This window comes from Pan troglodytes, chromosome 7 (genome assembly GCF_028858775.2).
Source record: "Pan troglodytes isolate AG18354 chromosome 7, NHGRI_mPanTro3-v2.0_pri, whole genome shotgun sequence".
NCBI lineage: Eukaryota > Metazoa > Chordata > Mammalia > Primates > Hominidae > Pan > Pan troglodytes.
Genome location: NC_072405.2, coordinates 25,628,076 through 25,649,289, shown reverse-complemented (window position 1 = coordinate 25,649,289; position 21,214 = coordinate 25,628,076). Strand labels below are relative to the sequence as shown.

At 40.3% G+C, this 21,214-nt stretch overlaps 1 protein-coding gene across 1 annotated transcript in view; it reads left to right on the top strand.

Moving 5' to 3' along the window:
* The window catches only part of MTMR7 (myotubularin related protein 7), a 115,466-nt gene that overhangs the window by 51,904 nt on the left and 42,348 nt on the right, over window positions 1-21,214 (top strand). Inside the window, exons 5-6 of the mRNA XM_016959125.4 lie at window positions 10,771-10,899; window positions 18,540-18,674. Coding sequence (XP_016814614.2) covers window positions 10,771-10,899; window positions 18,540-18,674 — 264 coding nt within the window. The remainder of the gene's footprint in view (window positions 1-10,770; window positions 10,900-18,539; window positions 18,675-21,214) is intronic.

Genomic DNA, 21,214 nt, shown 5'->3' with positions numbered 1-21,214 from the left:
GGCCGGGTGGCAGGCCTTGTGGACAGGCAGTTGGTGGGAGAGCTGGCCAGGATCTCATTCTCCCATCAGGTCTTTTTATAGTGTAGTGAGTGATTAGTGGGCAAGTCAGGGAGACTCTGAAGGCAGTTTGGCACCGGCTCCTCTATGTGCTCACTGAGTCCTTGCTTGGTACACAAGGTCACCAAGAGGCTTCCCTAGAGAAACATGTCTACACTCACAGGAAGGAATATGGAGAGGCAGGGAAGCTAGAGTGGCAGAATTAATCCCATCTTCTCCTTACTGACAGGCTTACAGATCAGGGGTGGTTTCACTATTGATTTTTAAAATATTTAAGTAACAAAAGTAATGTGAGAACATCCTAGAGAGTTTACAAAAGGAAAAAAAAAAAACCCAAACCCACCATCCCATTTTTAAAACATTCTTATGTTTTAAAATTTTCCTTCAGTTGTTTTCTCATCTGTATAGTTTGATAACTTTTTTCATATGTAAGTAATGCATATTCATTATTGAAAATTGGAAAACATAGAGCAAAAGGATATTAAATCACCTAAAACTGCCATCATTCAGAGATAGCCACCGTTATTATATCTGGCCAATAGTCTTCTGGGATTTTAATGTGTATGTTAATTTTTTTATGTTTGCACACACAAACCTATTTAAACATATATAACAAAAATGGAATCATTACATGTGCCTTATATTCTGCTTTTCTTCACATACATATTGAGACATTTTTCTGTCAATAATTATATTTTATATTTTTAAAACACTGCATAGTATTACCTAAGTATGGCTGTATCAAGTAATATCTACCTGCTCTCTAATTTTTAGACATTTAGATTGTCATTACTCATCACTATTTTAAATAATGGAGAACATCCTGGTAACTATACCTTTGCCCATATTTTAATTTTTTTAAAAGATAGAATTTTAGTATAATTTTAATGTCAAAACACCTACACAAAGTTTTGTACATGTTGTCAAAAATAATTGTGGAAAGGTTGTACCAATGTCTATAAATTCTCAATTGTGAATGCTTGATTCCTTATACCCTCACCAGTAAAGAGTTAGTTTTTAAAAATCTTTTGGTACCTTGATGGTATAATGAGTGATTTCTTATTTTAATTTAATCTTCATATCTTGATTTCTTGAGTTGTAGCTTTTTATATATTGACCATTTGTATTTTATCTTCTGATAAATGACCATTTCCAGTTACATATTTTGAATTCTGGTTATTTTCTTGACCTTGTCACAGGGATTTTCTTTCGGGGTTTTTTTTTTTTAAGGAAACAGGGTTTCACTCTGTTACCCAGGCTAGAGTACAGTGCAGTATAGCTCACTGCAGTCTCCAACTCCGGATGCAAAGCGATCCTCCTGAGTAGCTAAGATTACAGGCACATGCTACCATAATTGCTTAATTTTTCAAAGTTTTTGTAGGAATAAGTTCTCCCTATGTTGCTCAGGCTGGTCTCGAATTCCTGGGCTCAAGCAGTCCTCCTCCCTTGGCCTCCCAAATTGCTATAATTATGTGTGAGTCATCTCGCCCAGTCTCACGAGGATTTGCTACATTGCTATATGGTACTTAATCAATGAAATGATTGTACAGTAGTCCGTCAAATGAATGTACTATAAAGTACTAAAATATTTCTTTATTAATACGCATTTAAGCCAGGCATGGTGGCTCATGCCTGTAATCCCAACAGTTCGTGAAGCCATGGAGAGAGGACTGCTTGGGCCCTGAAGTAGTTGTTCTAGATATCTTGTATTGTATGTTTTGTCAATTATGCTTTTTCCTTTTTCATGTCTGTGACTGGATGGTTTTTCCCTGTATTTGCTTGTAATTATTTCAGAAGTATATACCCTATTGCTTTTCCTCCACTGAGTATCTTTCATTTAGAATAAAAGTTACTTAAATCATCCTACAAAGTAGAGAAGGAAAAAAAGAAAAAAAGTTATTTATTTCTTATGGCATACACAGGACTTTGAAGAATAAAGGAATGAACACCAGGGATCCATGTGCTGTGTAAGAATGAACATCGCCAGTGCTAGTTAATTTCCCAGATGTTCCTTCCAAATTGTCTCTTGCTCCAGCATCAGTGTCTGCAGTTTGGCATTGCCATTCCTTTGCCTTTATTATAGCATGTCTACATTTCTAAATATAGGAAGACCTCACTTAATGTCAGTAGGTTCTTGGAAACTGCGACTTTGAGTGAAACGATGTACAGGAGATTCTCAAATAACATCATTTTGCTCGACATCATTTTGTGATAGCTATGAGGAAAAAAAGGTGTTGTTTTATGTTCTTTTGCTTAAAGTTGCAATTGCCTACAACCTAAGGGCATTGTTGAGCAAGGACTTACTGTAGTAGTATGTGGTATTGTTTTGCATGTTTTTATACTGTCTGTACTTGGTCTGCATATGCTGTATATAGTTTTCTGAAGTTTGACTTTTCACTCAACATGGTAACATTTGTATTTGTGATCCATTTCGTTTAAGAAACATGTATATAGTTACTACATGCCAGGTACTGTTCTAAAAACTTGATAAATATTAGCAAATATTAGTTCTATGTATAGTAGTATTATTTCTACTTTACAAATGGAGAAAGTATGACAGAGAGATTAAGTAATTGTCTAAGGCATAGAGAGATTAGTAACTGTTGATACTGATAGCTCTGATTCCTTCATTTTTCACTACTGTGTTGTATTCCATTTCACAAATATACCATAGTTTTAAAAATTACTCATCCTTCCCTCTTTCTTTCTTTTTTTCTTTTGTTTGTTGTGTTTTGTTGTCATGAATAAAGCTGTTAAGTGGGCTGTATATGTCTTGTAGTATATTGTGTTTCTACTTAGGAGTAGAGTTTATGAGCTAGAGAGTATATAGATTTGAGCTTTACTAAATTCTGGAAAATTCTTTTCTAAAGTGTTTGCATGGACATATTGGCCTGCTTGCAAGATATGAGTTCTCATTACGGCACAGACTCCCCGACAGTTGGTATTGATGTGATATTCGCTGGTATTCTTCTTTGTTGATCCCACAGTGCCACTTCTGAGAATTTATTCTGTGGATTTAATAGCATACACACACACTGATACCCAAGGTTATTATTTTATTTTATTTTATTGAGACAGGGCCTCACTCTGTTGCCCAAGCTAGAGTACAGTGGGGCGATCTCAGCTCACTGTAACCTCTGCCTCCTGGGTTCAAGCAATTTTCCTGCCTCAGCCTCCCAAGTAGCTGGGATTACAGACACCCACCACCACAACCGGATAATGTTTGTATTATTATTAGTAGTAGTAGTAGTAGAGATGGTATTTCACCATGTTGGCCAGGCTGGTCTTGAATTCCTGACCTCAAGTGATCTGCCCGCCTCTGCCTCCCAAAATGTTGGGATCACAGGCAAGCCACCATGCCTGGACCCCAAGGTTATTTTTTTGAAGCATTGTTCATAATAGTAAATATTAGAAGAAACCCAAATATCTTTAATTAGTTTCTTGGAAACTGTGACTTTCCAAGAACCTTATTCTTGGAATGGGGGCCAGCTAAATAATTTTTGCTCTATCCGTATGATTAAGTTAGTTTATAACCATTAAAGGGAATGTGGAAGGTTCCTATGTGCTGATAAAGATTGCTAAAATATATTGTTAGGTTAGAAAAAGCAAGGCACAATATGGTGAATATAGTATAATACCTTTTGGCTTAACAAAGGAGGGAGAATAATAACACGTTTGCCCAAAAGTGATAACCTAGAGTGGTGTTGGTAATGGGGTGGATAGGACACAAGGATGAAAGTGGGATTTCTTCTCCTGCTCCAGCACCACTGGATGCAGTTTAGCATTGTTGTTCCTTTGCTTTTATTTGTAGCATTTTATGCACCTTTTGGTATTGTTTCATTTATATAACCATGTGGATTTATTAACTGGTCTTAACTTTGAGCCAAACTGATTGGTATGAATTGGATCTCGATGTGGTTTTTACATAGACCTGATCGATTAGTGAGGTTAAGCTTGTGTTTCTTGGCCGTTCATGTTGACTCTTCTGTGAATTATCTGCTCACATTTTTGCTCTTTTTTCTATAAGATTATTTGTTGTTTTCTTGTTGATTTGTAGTTCTTTATATAATGTAGCCAATAATTTGTTACAATTTATAGCTCTTGCAGATATCTTGTCTTAGGAGATTCTGATACACTGTTCCAAGTGTCTTCAGAAGTTTTGAGTTGTCAATCTTTCTTACCATGTTTTTTTTTTTTAGCATACTGTTTTTTTTTTTTATTTTTTAATCCTGGTCTGTTTGCTAAACTTTGTCCCAATTTGACGCTGTATAAATCCCACAATTACATTTTTACCAGTTATGATTACTATGGCTTTATAATCTTGATATCTTAAAAGTCAGTTCTTTGACATAATTCATCAGGATATCTTGAATTTATGGATTATTTGGGCTGGAATGGACACTTCCATGACACTGAATCTTCTTCTTAATTACACTTAAATTTAACAACCATAGAGTTAATTATTATAAAGTATCTGACTCATGTAATCAGACTAATTTGTTCTCATACTAAAGCTAACTTTTGCAGTGAATTTTTAGCCTTGAAATGAAAGAAAGGAAAATCCAAGTTTAGTAAAGAAAATTGGATACTCTTTTTGTTAATATGACACATCCTTGGGCAAGGAAGAAAATGAGACTGAACCACATCTTGTGGAATAACGTCTCCTTGGAAATACAGGTTCTTCTATTTTTGATGAGATTTCCTTCTAGAATTAGCGCATAAACATGACTCATATATAGTCACTTAAGTCCTACATTGCACAGACTGCAAAACATGAGTTACTCAGCATTTCTTTTCAGAAGCAACACACAGCAAAACAAAACTAACAGCGAAACAAAACTAACAAGGAACAAACTGTTTTGAAGCAGAAAAGGTAAAAACCTAGGGGATTTTCTCATTTTGCAAATATCACTGAAATGGGAGGAAGATGATGTATCCTGATTTGTCACTAACTTAGCAAGAGAACACAAGTTGTCTTATTTCAGAAAATTTTTGACTAATAATCCATGGAGAGAGAGAGATCCAAATCCATTCCTTTTGCTTTTGACCCCATGGCTGAGAAAACATTTACTTTTTCCTCTCTTGTTTGACAACTTATCTTATTTCTTCTCACAAATCCTATGAGGTAGGTGGGTGAAGAAGTGTCATTTGATGGAAAAGAATCAATTGAAGGTGGTGGAAATAACAGCAGACGTAGAATACAAAACTTAGATTCTAGAACCAATTCTGCTATTTTCTTTGGCCTTGGGCAGGCTAATTATTACTATTACCTGTATCATCTTACCACCATCGCTATTTATAAGACACTTGCTTATGGTAGTCTAAGTCTCTAAGCTCAGATTTCTTTTTTTACCTAACCCTTGAAATTGTCTTTATTAAAATAAAGTAATTTGTATTCATTGCTAGGTTAAAGTTTTAATCTAACTCTCTTGGAATAAAATATAAAATACAACCCAAACCAGTCAGTTTATTAAAGCTCATTTATTTCAATTCTCCACAGCTATATTTTATGTATCATGCATTATTTTGTTTTATTCACATATATGTCATTTTGTCCTGTTCATAACCTCCTCCTTCTCCCTGTTGATCATAAATTCCTTGAAATAAATTTTAGCACTGAAATGTTTAAGAAGATTGTCTGTATAGATATCTCTCAGTTTCTGACAACTCTTACCCTAAAGTGCTCAGATGAATGATTCGTCCTTGGAGGTCTGAGTGACACTTTTGGATTGCATCTTAGATGGCTAGTAACCTGCGGTGATAAATATATTTACTGGAAGATTCTAACCCGGTTAACAAAGATCAGCTGTCCTGGGAGTGTGAAATCTTCAAGGCCAAAAACTCTTATTCATTTCTGCTCTTGCAGCTGAGAGTAATGCCTGGCGTATAATAAGTACTCAGTAAAAGCTTGTTGAATGAGTGAAAGAGTTACCAAAAGATTCCCCTTGCCAGGACAGCACCAAGGGATGTGGGCACTCCAGGAAGGTCAATTAATTTAGTGGAGCACAAAGAAAATCGGTTTACTTATTCATTTAAAAAAATGGTAAAATGATTAACTGACTAATCCACTTTCATTAACTAAGGCAGAGTGCATGTAAAGAAAATTCAGGAGAAAAATATTTTCCATTCCCCTGAACTTCTTATATTCTCTCTGAATTTTGTCAGGTGGTTTTCCAAACCAGACAAAATCCTGAGAGGCATACTGAGGTGTTTGAAAATTAGCGACATATGTTGCATCATTGTGTGCATTATGTATTGTCAGAATTTTGACTACAACTCTGTGAGCTTGTTGCAAAAATGGCAGCAGTCAGTGCTAAGATTGTTTTTCCTTTTCTTTTTTCATTGTGATTTAAAAAATGCATAACATAAAGTTTGCCATCTTAGTCCTTTTTAAGGTATAGTTTAGGAGTGTTAAGTAGATTGACATTGTTGTACTATAGATCTCTGGAACTTTTCAACTCCAGAATTGATACTCTATATCCATTAAACAACTCCCCATTCCCACCTACCACAGCCCCTGGCAACCATCATTCTACTTCTTGTTTCTATGAATTTTACTACTTTAGATACCTCATATAAGTGGAATCATACAGTATTTTCTTTTTGTGACAGGCTTATGTCATTTAATGTCCTCAAGGTTCATCTGTGTTATAGCATGTAACAGGATTTCCTTCCTTTTTAGGGCTGAATAGTATTTCATTGTAATGATATACCACATTTTGCTTATCCATTCATCACTTGATGGACATCTGGGTTGTTTCCACCTCTTGGCTGTGAATAATGCTCGGCGGATATGGTTGTGCAAGTATCTCTTGGAGATTCTGCTTTCAAGTCCTTTGGGCATACATCCAGAAGTGAGATTGCAGGATCATGTAGGAATTCTATTTTTAAATTCCTGAAGAGCCTCCATACTGTTTTCCATAGTGGTTGCATAATTTTATATCCCCATCCACAGTGCACTAGGGTTTCAATTTATCTGAGTGCTCACCAGTACTAGTTTTATTATGTTTTCATTCTTTCATTTTGTAATAGCAGCCGTCCTAACAGTTGTGAGTTAGCATCTCATTGTGGTTTTGATTTTGATTTCCCTAAGATACGCAATTTACTAATAGCTTCTCACATGCTGTAGGTTGCTTTTTCACTTTTGATTGTGTCCTTTGATGTATAAAAGTTTTTTATTTTGATATGGTTCCATTTGTCTAGTATTTTCTTTTGTTGTTTCTGCTTTTGCTGTCATACATAATAAATCAGTGCCAACTCCAATGTCATAAAGCTTGTCCCTTATGTTCTTTTCTAGGAGTTTAATACTTTTGGGTCTTATGTTTAGGTCTTTAGTCCATTTTGAGTTAATTTTTTTATATAGTACAAGATATGACCCGTCTTTATTTTATTTTACTTTTGCATGTGGGTATCTAGTTTTCCCAGTACCATCTGTTGAAGAGACTAATCTTTCCCCATTAAGTAGTCTTGGCACCCATGCTGTGGATCATATGACCATATACATGAGGGTTTACTTCTGGGTTCTCTATTCCATTGGCCTATTTTTCTGTCTTTATTCCAGTACCACCCTGTTTGATTGCTGCAAAATAGATATGGCTTTGTACTATATTTTGAAATTATGAAGTGTAAGTCCTCTTTGTTCTTTTTCAAAATTGTTTTTTTGCTATTTGGGGTCCCTGGAGAATCCATGTAAATTTTAGGATGAATTTTTCTACTTCTGCAAAAAATGCCCTTGAGATTTTGATAGGGATTGCCTTGTGGTTGCTTTGTGTAGGATGGACATCTTCACAATATTAAGTCTTCCAGTGCATGAACACAAGGTATCTTACCATTTACTTGTGTCTTTAATTCCTTTCAGTGGTGTTTTATATTTTCAAGGTAGGATTGTTATTTTAATTTCCACTTGAGAGTGCTGTCTACTTTGATGAAAGCAGGACAAATATCCATGCTTCTAGCTTGGTAAGAGGTTGTATCTTCCCGTGTTAACCGACACCCTAAATCTGCTTTTCTCAAAGGCATTCTAGCTTCTTAGAGTTCCCCAAGCAAGTACTCATCAGAATGCCTTATAACTTAAGCTGTGACCCATGGAGCTTTTTCCCCTAGACCCAGTGCTCTGGGGAAGGCAGAAATCCTCGTAACTGGTATTGTGTTCATAGAGGGGAGGCCTCCACATCTGATGCAAGCCTGGCCATTGGTGACTGGGCGCAGGTTGTTGAGCTCTTTGTCCTGGCACATGCCAAGCCATCAAAATCTACATATTCTACTCTGCAGAGTGAGAGCTCTGGTGCTCTTAGAGGGTAGGAGGTGGTCTTCTTGCTCCTTTGTGAATCAAGAGGGCCCTGAGTTGCGGCCAAGGAGAGTGGGCCTCTGGGTGTTGATTTTCTCTATTTGGTCTCATTCCAGCTATGGTGCACACAGGGCCGTGACGCCAGTGAACCTAGGTGTTTATTTAGTCTTAGAAGACCATAAAAGGGCCTAGCAGGAGCTTATCTCTTGCTCTTCAAACAGGCTGTGTGAAATAAGCATGTTGACAAATCTTGCATGTTACTGTTATTTAACCATGAAACTTTGCAGTTCCTTAGTGTTGTTACAAGGAAGAATGTAGGTAATTCCCAACTTGCTGAAAACCTACTCATTTCCTTTTAAAAACTGTTATTTTAGGAAAATGTTGTTGGTCTGGTGCAATGACTACATGTCTCTTGAACCTCAAACAAACAGGTGTGGTCCATGTCATAGTGTTCTAGCTGGCTGACTTCATGGAGGTTCAGACACCAGATTGGCAAGGGGGAGGGAGTGCCGTATTTTATGGCAGTCTTCCCAGCTAAAGCTCTCTGAGTCCAAGTTGGTTGAGCCTTCTGTTCTTGGCAGATTTTCCTTTAGAGTGTCAATGCCACAGCCCATGTTAAACTCTTTGGTAATCTTCTTTCCTAAAATGTCTGGTAGAACCTTGAAATTAGACTTTGGGCCTGTGAACATCTTTTCTGTGGCCCTTTTATTCCCTGCTCTATGTTGTTTTCTATTCTGCTAACAAAGACAATGGAGGCCAGCAAGGGAGGCATCATCACAGAAGACTTTATAAGAGGCTTGGATTTCAGTTGTGGGTTTTCAACCCCTACAACCCCATCTTCCAGAGTGATAAGGGCGGGTGGAGATGGACACAGGACCTGCAGATAAAGTATTTCCCCTTGATATGGGTTTCTGTGTCCCCACCCAAATCTCATCTTAAATCGTAGCTCCCATAATCCCAACATGTCATGGGAGGGACCCGGTGGGAGGTAATTGGATCATGGGAGCTGGTCTTTCCCATGCTGTTCTCATGATAGTGAATAAGTCTCACAAGATCTAATGCTTTATAAAGGGCAGTTCCCCTACACATGCTGTCTTGCCTGCCGCCACGTAAGATGTGCCTCTGCTCCTCCTTCACCTTTTGCCATGCTTATGAGACCTCCCAGCCATGTGGAACTGTGAGTCCATTAAACCTTTTTCTTTATAAATTACCCAGTCTCAAGTGTTTCTTTATAACCGTATGAAAATGGACTAGTACACTCCTGTTGTTACACATACTTGAGGACTCCCTTGAGATGACGAGGAAGATGTTTGACATCCAGGAAGTAAAGAGGTGCCTGACATATCCCAGGACACTTCCATGTGGGTGATCTTCACGTTGCGAAAAGACTGATGGACTGAAGTGAAAGCAAAATGTGTTGAGCAACAGTAGCCTCAACTGCTATCACTGTTGCTACCACTAACATTTGTTTTGGATTTAGTGGTTTATAAAGTGCTTTGCCATGGGTGTTACCGGATTTGATCCATCTGTCAACCCCATGAGATATTGTTGCTGCAGTATCACTTCTAGAGATTAGCAAACCACGGTGCACCGTGTAGTTTGGCTTCCCCAGGGTCATGAAGTTGCTCAGTCAGAGCCAGGTTCTAAACTGCTGATTTCTGGTTCTTAATTGCAAGATCCTTCCAAGGCACCCTTCCACTGTGGTAATCACTCTCAGGGATGCGTAGAAAGAGTACATCGATCCTTACCACTTATCAAATCAACACATAAGAAACAAAAATCAAGCTGTTACATTGCGCGGTAATGTGTGGCACATTAGGAAATCTGCATGGGCTGAAAGGTCAAGGAAGAAGCTTCCCGAAGGAGGTGGAACTTCGATTGGCCCTTGAAGAACGGATGGGATTTGGGAAGGTGGAGGGCAGGAGTGTCCGGGGAGGCATCAGCTTGTGTGATGTGTCAGGGTCAGGAATGCACACTGGGCATGTCAGAGCCACAGAGGTAACCTGCTGGCTTAACCAGTGTGCTTATGTTTTAGGAAAACTGTCTCCCGGTGTCATTCTGTCTTTCAACCAAATCCTGGCAGCTCAGATTTTCTCAGCCAGGGTGCAAAATTGCAGTTTGTCTCTTTCTGGTGAAAGGAAGGCCTCATTGTCACTGGTCTTGCACAAAGAGCCCTTGGAGAGAAGGGACAGTGCACGGGGACAGAACACTCAGGGTAGCTTGCGTTCCTTCAGAATGATTACATAGAATCAGCGGCACTTCCTTCCTCTGAAGTGGCTTTGAGTTTCCTCGAAATAGCCTCCTCTGTAACATGGTTAAGGGAACTTAAGGATGTACCTGTAAGCGTGGTGAAGTGGAATTTCTGGGGGCAGTTCGCAGGGCATTACTAGATGGCCTAAAAATCTCTTTGTATTTTCTGGTAACAGGTCTGTGACTCTTATCCTACTGAACTGTACGTTCCCAAATCGGCCACGGCACACATCATAGTGGGGAGTTCCAAATTCCGGAGTAGACGGCGATTTCCTGTCCTTTCTTACTATTATAAAGATAACCACGTAAGTCTCGAGGCGTGTTTTTGTTTTACACTTTGCTTTTCTAGTTTTATCATAAGCAGGCATTTTCTAGCTGCCTTCTGCTGTGCATGTGTGTGTGTTTGAATTCTTCAGAAGGTATGTGGATATTCCTGTACATGGTATGGCATGATACAACTATGCTAAGTCCTTATCTCATGTAGACTTCCTATGTTTATTTGAAAGTAATGTAATGATTCAGAAAATGACTCAATAGATTCAGAAAACCCCTAAAGCTAATCATCCAAGTGAATACTGTCCTTAGTGGGCACCTTGGGAATCTCTTTGCTTATTCAGTGCTGGAGATCTGTGGCATGCCTATTTTAGAAAATCCCCCGAAGTCTGTGGCCCATTCTTTTTCTCTATTATGTTTTTTTTTTTTTTTTGAGACAGAGTCTCACTCTGTCACCTGGGCTACAGTGCAGTGGTGCAATCTCGGCTCACTGCAACCTCTGCCTCCCAGGTTCAAGCATTTCTCCTGCCTCATCCTCTTGAGTAGCTGGGATTACAGGCACCTGCCACATGCCCAGCTAATTTTGGGTTTTTTTTTTTTGTATTTTTAGGAAAGAAGGGGTTTCACCATGTTGGCCAGGCTGGTCTTGAACTCCCGACCACAGGTGACCCACCTGCCTCGGCCTCACAAAGTGCTGGGATTACAGTTGTGAGCCACCGTGCCCGGCCTTATTACCTGTTTTTAAATTTCATGTTCTTTTGAGTATCTTCAGTATAAGAAATCTTTGGTTATAGAGAGCATGGGTTTTATTTTTAAAATATTATTTATAAAAGCCAGAATTGGGTTTGTCTGTAATAGAGACTCTAAGTAACAGTGGCTCTAATAGGATACAATTTTTTTCTCTTGCGTAAAATTCCCAGGGTGCGCAGTCCTAGCCTGGTAGCCTGGCCCCACCCCACTTAGCCTTCAGGTACTCAAGCTCCTTCTACCTTTCTGCTCTACCACCACCTGGATTTGGCCATGGCCTGCCTGGTGCAAGAGGTCACTTCAGTACAGTCACCACCCACACACTGCAGGTGGCAGGTGGCGGAGGGCTAATGGTGTGTGCCCAGCTTTTTAAGGAAGGCTTCCAAAAACTGCCACGTGACACCTCCCTTTCATCAGAATTGCACAGGGCAGGTATGGAAGTACAGTGTTACGTGTGGCCATTAAAACAGCTTAGAGTTCCGTTTCTGCGGAGGATAGGAAAACAAGTCCGGATGAGCAAGAATGGTCTTTGGCACCCACTTGTAAAAGGTAGCAAAAAACCACCTTTAAAAAAGGTGGTTTAAAAAAACAAAATGTTCTTTGGTTCTAGCCAGGTGAGAGAGAAACTTTAGTTTTTAAGCTAGATAATATACTTCTGGATTCAAAGCCAAGTGAGGCTATAAACAAAGAGAGGAGAGTGTGTGAGTGTGTATCCACATGCGTGCACCTACAGCCGGGGGGTAGAGCAGGGTCTCAGTCAGATTCTAGAAGCTTCCAAAAATATCTGGAGCAATGCCAGCTTCATCAGAGTGAGCACATAGCCCTCTCTGTTGCTACTTTGAAGGAAAATATTAATTTAGTGGTGAAAGTTCTGTGAATGGGATAAAAATTATTTTTAGTTATACTCATCGCTCTTCTTCTTTTCCTAGCCTTGAATTAGGGTCTAAAGTATTTTATTAACTCCGAATGTATTTCACCCTGCACAGAGCTGGAGTACTGGTTAGAGGCAAAGGAAGATGTGATTTTTTTTTTTGAAACAAGATCTCACTTTGTCACCCAGGCTGGAGTGCAGCGGCACAATCATAGCTCGCTGTAACTTCAAACTCCTGAGAGCTCAAGAGATCCTCGTGTCTCATCCCCGCAAGCAGTTAGGACTGTAGGCACATACCACCACACCTGCTAAGTTAACAAATTTGTGGAGAAGATATATATATATATATATATATATTTTTTTTTTCTGAGACGGCGTCTCGCTCTGTCGCCCAGGCTGGAGTGCAGTGGTACAATCTTGGCTCACTGCAGCCTTGACCTCCCCAGGCTCAAGTGATCTTCCCATCTCAGCCTCCCGAGTCACCGGGACCACGCGTGTGCCACCCCGCCCAGCTAATTGTTTTGCATTTTTTGTAGAGACGAGGAAAGCCATGTTGCCCAGGCTGGTCTTGAGCTCCTGTGCTCAAGTGATCTGCCCGCCTCGGCCTCCCATAGTGCTGGGATTACAGGCGTGAGGTGCCGCCCCTTGCCTCTTTTTTTTTTTAAGATAGAATAAATAGAGATAGGAAGTTTCATGATGTTGCACTTGAAATTAGGTTGCTGGTAACATGCACATTTTTTTTTTTTTGTAGCATCCATTGATTAAAGAAGAGAGAAGACGAATCCAGGAGAGGGAGAAACGATCTTTTATTGTTGTTTCAGACGTGTTTTATTGTTGTCTGTAGAATATTTAAAAAGTGAGCACAGTGTGCCTAGCAACTCCCTTTTTATATTCTTGAGACAAGGGACATTTTACTTTTTGTCAGTGTGAGTAGTATCAGGATTAAATGTGTATTGTCTCAGAAAGAGAATTTTTAGCAGTTAGACCTCAGGGGCAGCTTCTTCCCCGGCTGACCTCAGACCCACATGGCTCCACGCCTGCTCCCCCAAGTGCTATTCTACTGAACCTCCAGGCCTGAAAATGAACTCACACAGCATAGTTAGAGCTTAAGAGTATTCATTGCCCATATTTAAGATTTTAAAGCAGAAACAACTTGAAGCTCTAGCTCTTCCTCCAAGGTACAGAACAGAGATGTGTCTCGAAGCAGCGCTGCGTGATGGGGTTACCCCAGGGAAGTCCTGAGTGAGCACACACCTGCCCGCCCACTCTCCCACCCCATGAACTGAAATCTATTTTGCAGGTGGAATAATGATCAAATTTGTGTTTTATAACAATGTTTACATTTTAATATCAAGGTTAATTATATAAATGCTTCTGATTTGACTAGGACTTTTCCTAAAGGGAAGTATTATTACCAAAGGTGGATTTCTGTGCTTAATGGAAGACACTGAAATACCAGAGTAGTTATCTGTGCTGTCATTGCTCATCGATGGCCATATAGAAAACAGGCAGTCTCCCACAAAAAGTAAACAGGTACACATTCCATAAATTTGCTGATCTGTCTTTCTTCTCTTTGGTTATTTGAGACATTTTAGGCTTAAAGAGTACGTATTCCTACCCCCAAAGAATTTATGCTTATGAATAAGGATACTACATTTTATAGTGAAAATACTGTTTCCCACGTATGCTACCAAAGGGACACTTTTGATTTTGGTGGTGAGATGACTTGGCTAATTTTGGGCACTGGGAACTGGTGATCAGATTAGGAGAAGCTTGAAGTGCACTTGATTTTATGAACCTAAAGTTCTGTTCAATATAAAGGCCCCTGTGGAGGGTCCATCTTTCCCTTTGTATCAGCTGTTACCACACGTAGTGTTAGGTTGGTGCAAAAGTAATTGCAGTTTTTGCCATTACTTTTAGTGGATGTAATCACATTCTTTCACCCCCGTGGTGAGGGAGGGATTCCTGCTCTGGGTTACAGGGACAGCCAGACACACAGCACTTGACACTGGGCAGGTGAGATGAACAGTCACATATACTCACTGCCAAGGGGAGGAGGACACCACAGCCCATGAAGAGGCACATGAGGTTACGCTGAGGAGCAGAGTGACAGCCAGGGGCTGTGAGAGGCAGGCTGTGTAGTATCAGGAGCGTGGGGTCACCCTTGGTTCCTACAGGAGGATGCGATTAGCTTGCGTGCATCATTCCATGACTGGCAGGGAACTGAAACCTGCTGCTGGGGGACGGTCAGGAACTGCACCTGGTCTGTTGGATAGGAATTGTTTCACTTGGGAACCTTACCTGCAGGAGCAGAGCGTGGCAGGGAACTTGCAGTGAGGCCATTTGAGGCCCTCTCAGTTTTACCAGATGTCGAAGCAACACATAATATTAATTTTAGGCCTTACGCACATGGGTTATGTAGAGCCACGTGGGCTCCCTTTGAATATCCAGCTGTTAACAGCTTTATAGATCATGGTTAGAGATGCTTAGTCATGTGAGTTCGGAATTCTGTGCATCTTTCTTTGAGAGTTCTTAGAATTGCTATAGCCTTTGTTCTTTATTCTGCTAGGATTTTTTTTTTAAAGTTTCACTTTAAGATGGTGCACAGCATGGTCTCCCAAATTTACAGTACACATTTCGAGGAAACAAAACTCTAGAAGATTTCCAGTGAGGCAACTTTCCTTAGGAAAAATACAGACCTTCATGGTCTCTTTTTATAATGAATACTTATTGAAACTTCCTATGTGTTAGGCACAGTGCCAGGAGTTTTACAGTGTTATGCCCCTTCTCACACTCTGTAGTTTTAATATTTTACCCATTTTATAGATGAGAAAACTGAGGATCAGAGAAGATACATAAATTACCCAACATCATACAATGAGTGAGAGCACAACTGGTACTGGAAGCCAGGTCTTTCTGCTGCATCTTTATGTTTTGAGATGGAGTCTTGCTCTGTCACCCAGGCTGGAGTGCAGTGGCATGATCTCAGCTCACTGCAGCCTCTACCTCCCATGTTCAAGCGATTCTCCTGCCTCAGCCTCCCAAGCAGCTGGGATTACAGGCGTGCACCACCACTCCTGGCTAATTTTTGTATTTTTAGTAGAGATGGGTTTCACCATGTTGGCCAGGCTGGTCTCGAACCGCTGACCTCAGGTGATTCACCTGCCTTGGCCTCCTGAAGTGCTGGGATTACAGGCATGAGCCACTGTGCCTGGCTTTATGCTGTATCTTAATAAGGTATTGTGCTGCCTGACCTATTTCCTCCCACTGGGGCTTAAATTACTTTGTTAAGAATTCAGGATCAGGAAATACTCTGTCTGGATTCAAATCTTGGCTTCCCTATTTACTAACTGTGTGACTTTGAGTATGTTACTTAACCTCTCTTTGCTTTGGTCACTTCATGTATAAAGTGGAGCCAATAATAGGTCTTATTGTATATGATAATTAGGCTAATTAAATAAAAATATGCAAAGTTCTTATAATAGTGCCTATCATATAAACACTCAAAAACAGTAGTAAGCCATCAAAAATGTTGAATATTTTAATTATTAGTAGCATTGTAAATGAGTGCTATCCCTTCCAGTTTACAACTGAAGAGTTTTTAATCTGTGCTCTGACATCAGTAAGAAATGCTGCCAAGTAACAGTAATACTCTTTGGATAATCTGTCTAGGGCGTGTATAGGTGCACAAAAGCACTGAGACTACTTACTGTTCTGCACACAATTGAAAACCACATGTTAGCAATTACTGATTCAATGAAAAATTCCATTTAGATCATATCTTTAGTTTATTAAGAAAATCTAACTAGAAAATACCAAAAATGTAGTCTGTTTAATATGCGTGTTTTAATTTATCGACCACATTCCACAGTATAACAGTTCCAATATAGTTCCTCATTTAAAACTAGCTGTTCTAAACCAGAAGATAATTTGAAATAGTTGTTGTCCCTAAATTGCTTCATTTCATAGTTGGTGTCTCACTACTTTAGTGAGGTCTGGTGTGTGTGTTCTCAAATTCTCATCATTTACATGTGTTACCATCCCCATCTAACCCTTCTGATGGAATCTAAGATTGTCTGGTGGCAGCTGTCCTTAACTAATATTTCTTTTTTTTTTTTTGAGATGGAGTTTCACTCTCGCCCGGGCTGGAGTGCAGTGGTGCAATCTCAGTGCACTGCAAACTCCGCCTGTCGGGTTCAAGTGATTCTCCTGCCTCAGCCCCCTGGTTATCTGGGAGTGCATGTGTGTACCACCATGCCCACCTAATGTTTGTTGTATTTTTAGTAGCGACGGGGTTTCGCTGTGTTGGACAGGCTGGTCTCGAACTCCTGACCTCAAGTTATCCCCCCACCTTGGCCTCCCAAAGTGCTGGGATTACAGGCCTGAGCCACCACACTGGGCTAACTAGTATTTCTTTAACCTGGATAAAGTATCATCTAAAGCCAACTCAGAATTATTCTCTTTCCAGGAAGAATTCCCTCTGAGCAGGTGGCAGACCCTGACCCCTTAAAGATTAAAGGAAACAGGACCCCTGTGAAAGCCATCTGTGTCATTTGCTTTCTGGTCCTTGGACATAGCTTGCCTTCTGCTCGCCAAGTCCCTCTTGATCCCCATCTTCACTTCCCCTTGCTCCTGGCCTTGCCGTTGCTTGCCATTCTGTCTGCCGTGCTCATACCCTCTGATCTTTTTCTCCTCCCCACCAGTCAGGAATGAGCCACCCTGGAGTGACTCTGCTGCTGCCCCTTTGCTTTGCTTCCCACGCCCACACCTTGTCCCCCTGGATTCTCAATCTGGCTGTAGGCCTCAGGCTTCCTTTAACCCCCTCAGTGATTGTCCGTCTCTGCAAAATGGTGTTAGCGCCCTCAGACAATGGCCCCTGTAATATGTCCAGCCATTCTATGGTTCTCCAACTTCAGAGCTAGTGAGAAATGTCCCCACCTTCTCCAACAAGGAGCGCCCAAACCCTTTGGAGAGATCCAAACCCATGTTAAGTTGTCCTGGGTTGGGCTTGAAAGACAATTAAGCTATGGTTGGACTAAGAGCTGGGGTGCCCCTTCATGGATGGAACCCTGCAGTGCAAGCACGCTGAACAGGCTGTGACATGACAGGACTATTTGCAGTGAAACTTCCCCTCCATATTATCCTGCATGGAGGGGTTCTGTGACTGCCTGCATTCTTTCACACTGTGGACTTACAGTCTCAATGTAGATGCTTTGAGTCATTCAGGCATTTTATTGGGTGTTTTGTGTTTCATGTAAATGTTAAAACCTAAATCCATGAAAGTACTTTGCCACAAAAGCCGAAGTTTTATAGCTGCAAGGTAGGATCTGTACTACCTACTCATAACTCAGGGAAATGTTTCTGCTCTTCTAGCTATCATCTGACAGTGCAATCTACTCTGTCAGAATTGCAGGTTACGGGACTTGTGGCAGAGAATGCAGATTGATTCCAAAAAAAAACCCCCTTGTTCTAAGTAGACTTGAGTCAGCACAGGTACGTGCCTGCTGTCCTTCGGTTTCACACCTAGCAGCAACCTGGGCTCTTGTCACCGTGAAAGTTTCCCGTTTAGAATTAGAATTGGTTTTTGGTATTTGTGATGTTTCTAGATGGGCTAGTTTTAAAAAAAAAAGGTTGGAAAGCATTAAAAAATAATTTCTATTTTATTAATGACACCATTAATTGTATCCTATGCATTTGAGGAGAACAGTTATTTATTTTGTATTTTTTCTTTCAGCAGGAAAATGAAGCAATATCAGTGAAAAGGAAAGTAGATTATTTAAATGGTTTTGAATATCATAACTTAGACCCTATCTAAACATCTCTACACATTCCTAATATTTTGCACAGACAGGTTCTTTGTATTGCTTGCCCATTAGTGGTTTGACTTGAATTTTAATAAACAAGGCTTGATTTCCAGAAAGCTGTATCACATTTTCATAAGCCGAGGTGGACTATCAGTGAGCCAAGGGCTCTTTGTTCTGGAGACACATGTAGAGTGTCTCTCATGGGTACAGTTACCTGATGGTGCTGTGTTGCTGTGACCTCTCCCCCTAGGCCTCCATCTGCCGGAGCAGCCAGCCCCTGTCCGGCTTCAGTGCCCGGTGCCTAGAGGACGAGCAGATGCTCCAGGCCATTAGGAAAGCCAATCCAGGAAGTGACTTCGTTTATGTCGTTGACACCCGGCCTAAAGTAAGTGTCACCGTTGCGATGCATGTCTTTGCACCTGAGTTGTGAAACTGGAGACAGGCAAAGGCTAGCCGACTGCCATCTCTTGTGCAGGTTGCTTGATCTGCAAAGGAGCGGTTCCTCTTGGCATAGTCAGTGTCTGGGCACCCTGCTGGCTACTTCCTGGAGCTCTAGTGCACCTGAAGCCTCCGACTATACAAGTACATTTTATATTTCCCCTGCCCCTAGCATTGTGCTGGGCACACAGGGGCACCCAAATGAATGTGGCTTCATTTTGGAGATTGCGCTCCTAAGTATACCATATTAGTACTTGGTTTCTTTCTAAAACAACCCTTTCTGCTCTGACAATAAAATTCACTCTGGAGCTCCAGCAGTTCAATTGTTGCGAAGTACTCAGCTATTATTTTTCAAATTCAACTTGTAGTAATCTATACCTATGACTTGGAAAGAACTATAAAATATAAGGTAAATTAAAAAATATTTTTTTCATAAAAAGTTCTAGGTGTGTAAATAGGTGTAGAAAAAGATCTGAAAGATTAAACCCTGAACTCTTAAAATTCCATGGAGAAGGGAGTAGGATTTGGGGACGTAGAGGGCTTTCTACTTGTTGATTGTTAGAAAAGTATTAGTTTACAATTATGTATGTATTAATTTATTAGTTTTCTAATTTAAGAAAACAAATAGGAAATAATAGATCTAGACATCAAGGAGTGAGCCACATTGATCTTACACTTACCTCCCACTCAGCCTTAACTTTTTTGTTTTTAAGGATAATCAGTGTTAAGTCCAATAAAATTCCAGTTTTTCTCCTTAGACTCAAGTCTTCTAAAACTTCAACAAGTGAAGTCCCCAGAGGGATGGACACAAAGTCACCTACAAGTGCATTGACTACAGCAGACAGAATGAGATGACAGAATGAAACGTCCCTTAGTCAGCTTATTTGCAATTGCACTTTCCTAGCCACTAATGAAAATGTGCCTGGACCTATGACTGAGGAGAAAGATGAACGTCCAGTTCTGTCTCCTTGTATGGTAAGCAGAGGAGTCCAGGATGTCCTGTTAGGCAACAAGAGTGGGATAGAGAAATTATGTTTAATCCTGTTAAAAAAATTGGGGCTGGGCGCAGTGGCTTATGCCTGTAATCCCAGCACTTTGGGAGGCCAAGGCAGGTGGATCATCTGAGGTCGGGAGTTTGAGACAAGCCTGACCAACATGGTGAAACCTCATCTTTATTAAAAATACAAAAATTAGCTGGGCATCATGGTGCATGCCTGTAATCCCAGTTACTGGGGAGGCTGAGGCGGGAGAATCGCTTGAACACGGGAGGCGGAGGTTGCGGTGAGCCGAGATCGTGCCATTGCACTCCAGCCTGGGCAACAAGAGTGAAACTCCATCTCAAAAACAAAAAACAAAAAACAAAAAATTGAGAGAATGTATACCACACTGTTTACAGTGGTTTTTCCTGTGGGGTGAGAAGTTCACTTTAGGAGACTTTTCACTTCATAAGTTAGAGTTTGAAATTTTTTTTTAATATAGAAAAGGTAAAAGAGCATAAGGACTTTAAATTTAGTTAAAAATAGTTACCATATGAATCAGCTGTTCCTTCCTAGGTATATAACCAAGAGAAATGAAAACTTATGTCCACATAAAAACTTGTATGTGAATATTTGTTCATTATTAGTAATAGCCTAAAATGTAAATAACCAAATGTTCATAAATGGAGAATGGATTTACAAAATATGGTATGTCCATTCAATGGAATATTATTCAGCTATAAAAAGGAATGGACTATGGATACATACTGCAACATGGAGGAACCTTGAAAGTGTCGTACTAAGAGGAAGAAGTCTGTCACAAAGGAATCATGAAATGCTTTCAACAGGCAATTTCAGAGCTATTGAAAGTAAACTGATGGTTGCCGAGGGCTGGGGGAAGGGAGAGAAATGGTGAGTGACTGCTAATGGGTAGTGGATGTCTCTTTAGGGTGATGGAAATATTCTAAAACGAGGTCATGGTGATGGTTGCACAACTCTGTGGGTATACCAAACACCATTGAGTCGTATGCTTTAAATGGGTGAATAGTATGACATGTGAATTACATGTCAGTGAAGGTATTAAAAAAAGAACATAGGAAATAAACATTACAACAGGAAGGGTAAAATAGAACCAGCAGCTCAAGTCATTTAAAAGTGTACACTGTGGGGAAGAGGTAATTATAGACACGGTCTACACTCATTGGTGATCCTAGAAATCACGAGAACTGAATCCTATCCTTTGTGTGGATACTCAGGCCTTGGTGATTTTCACGGATTCTCTGAACTTCATGTCACCAAGTATTATGATTTGTGTCCAGGATAATGGAATGTGATGTTTTCCTAGAGTGAGATCAGTGCCCTACTCGTCCCCTCATCTCAGAACCATCCTGTCTTCTTCGGAGCAAAGCACACAGCGGGAGAGAAGTGTGTGGAGTAGTGAGGATGGAGTTACTATTCACGGATGCCAGATGAGCGAATCATTCCTGGAGATCAGTGATGAAACCGATAC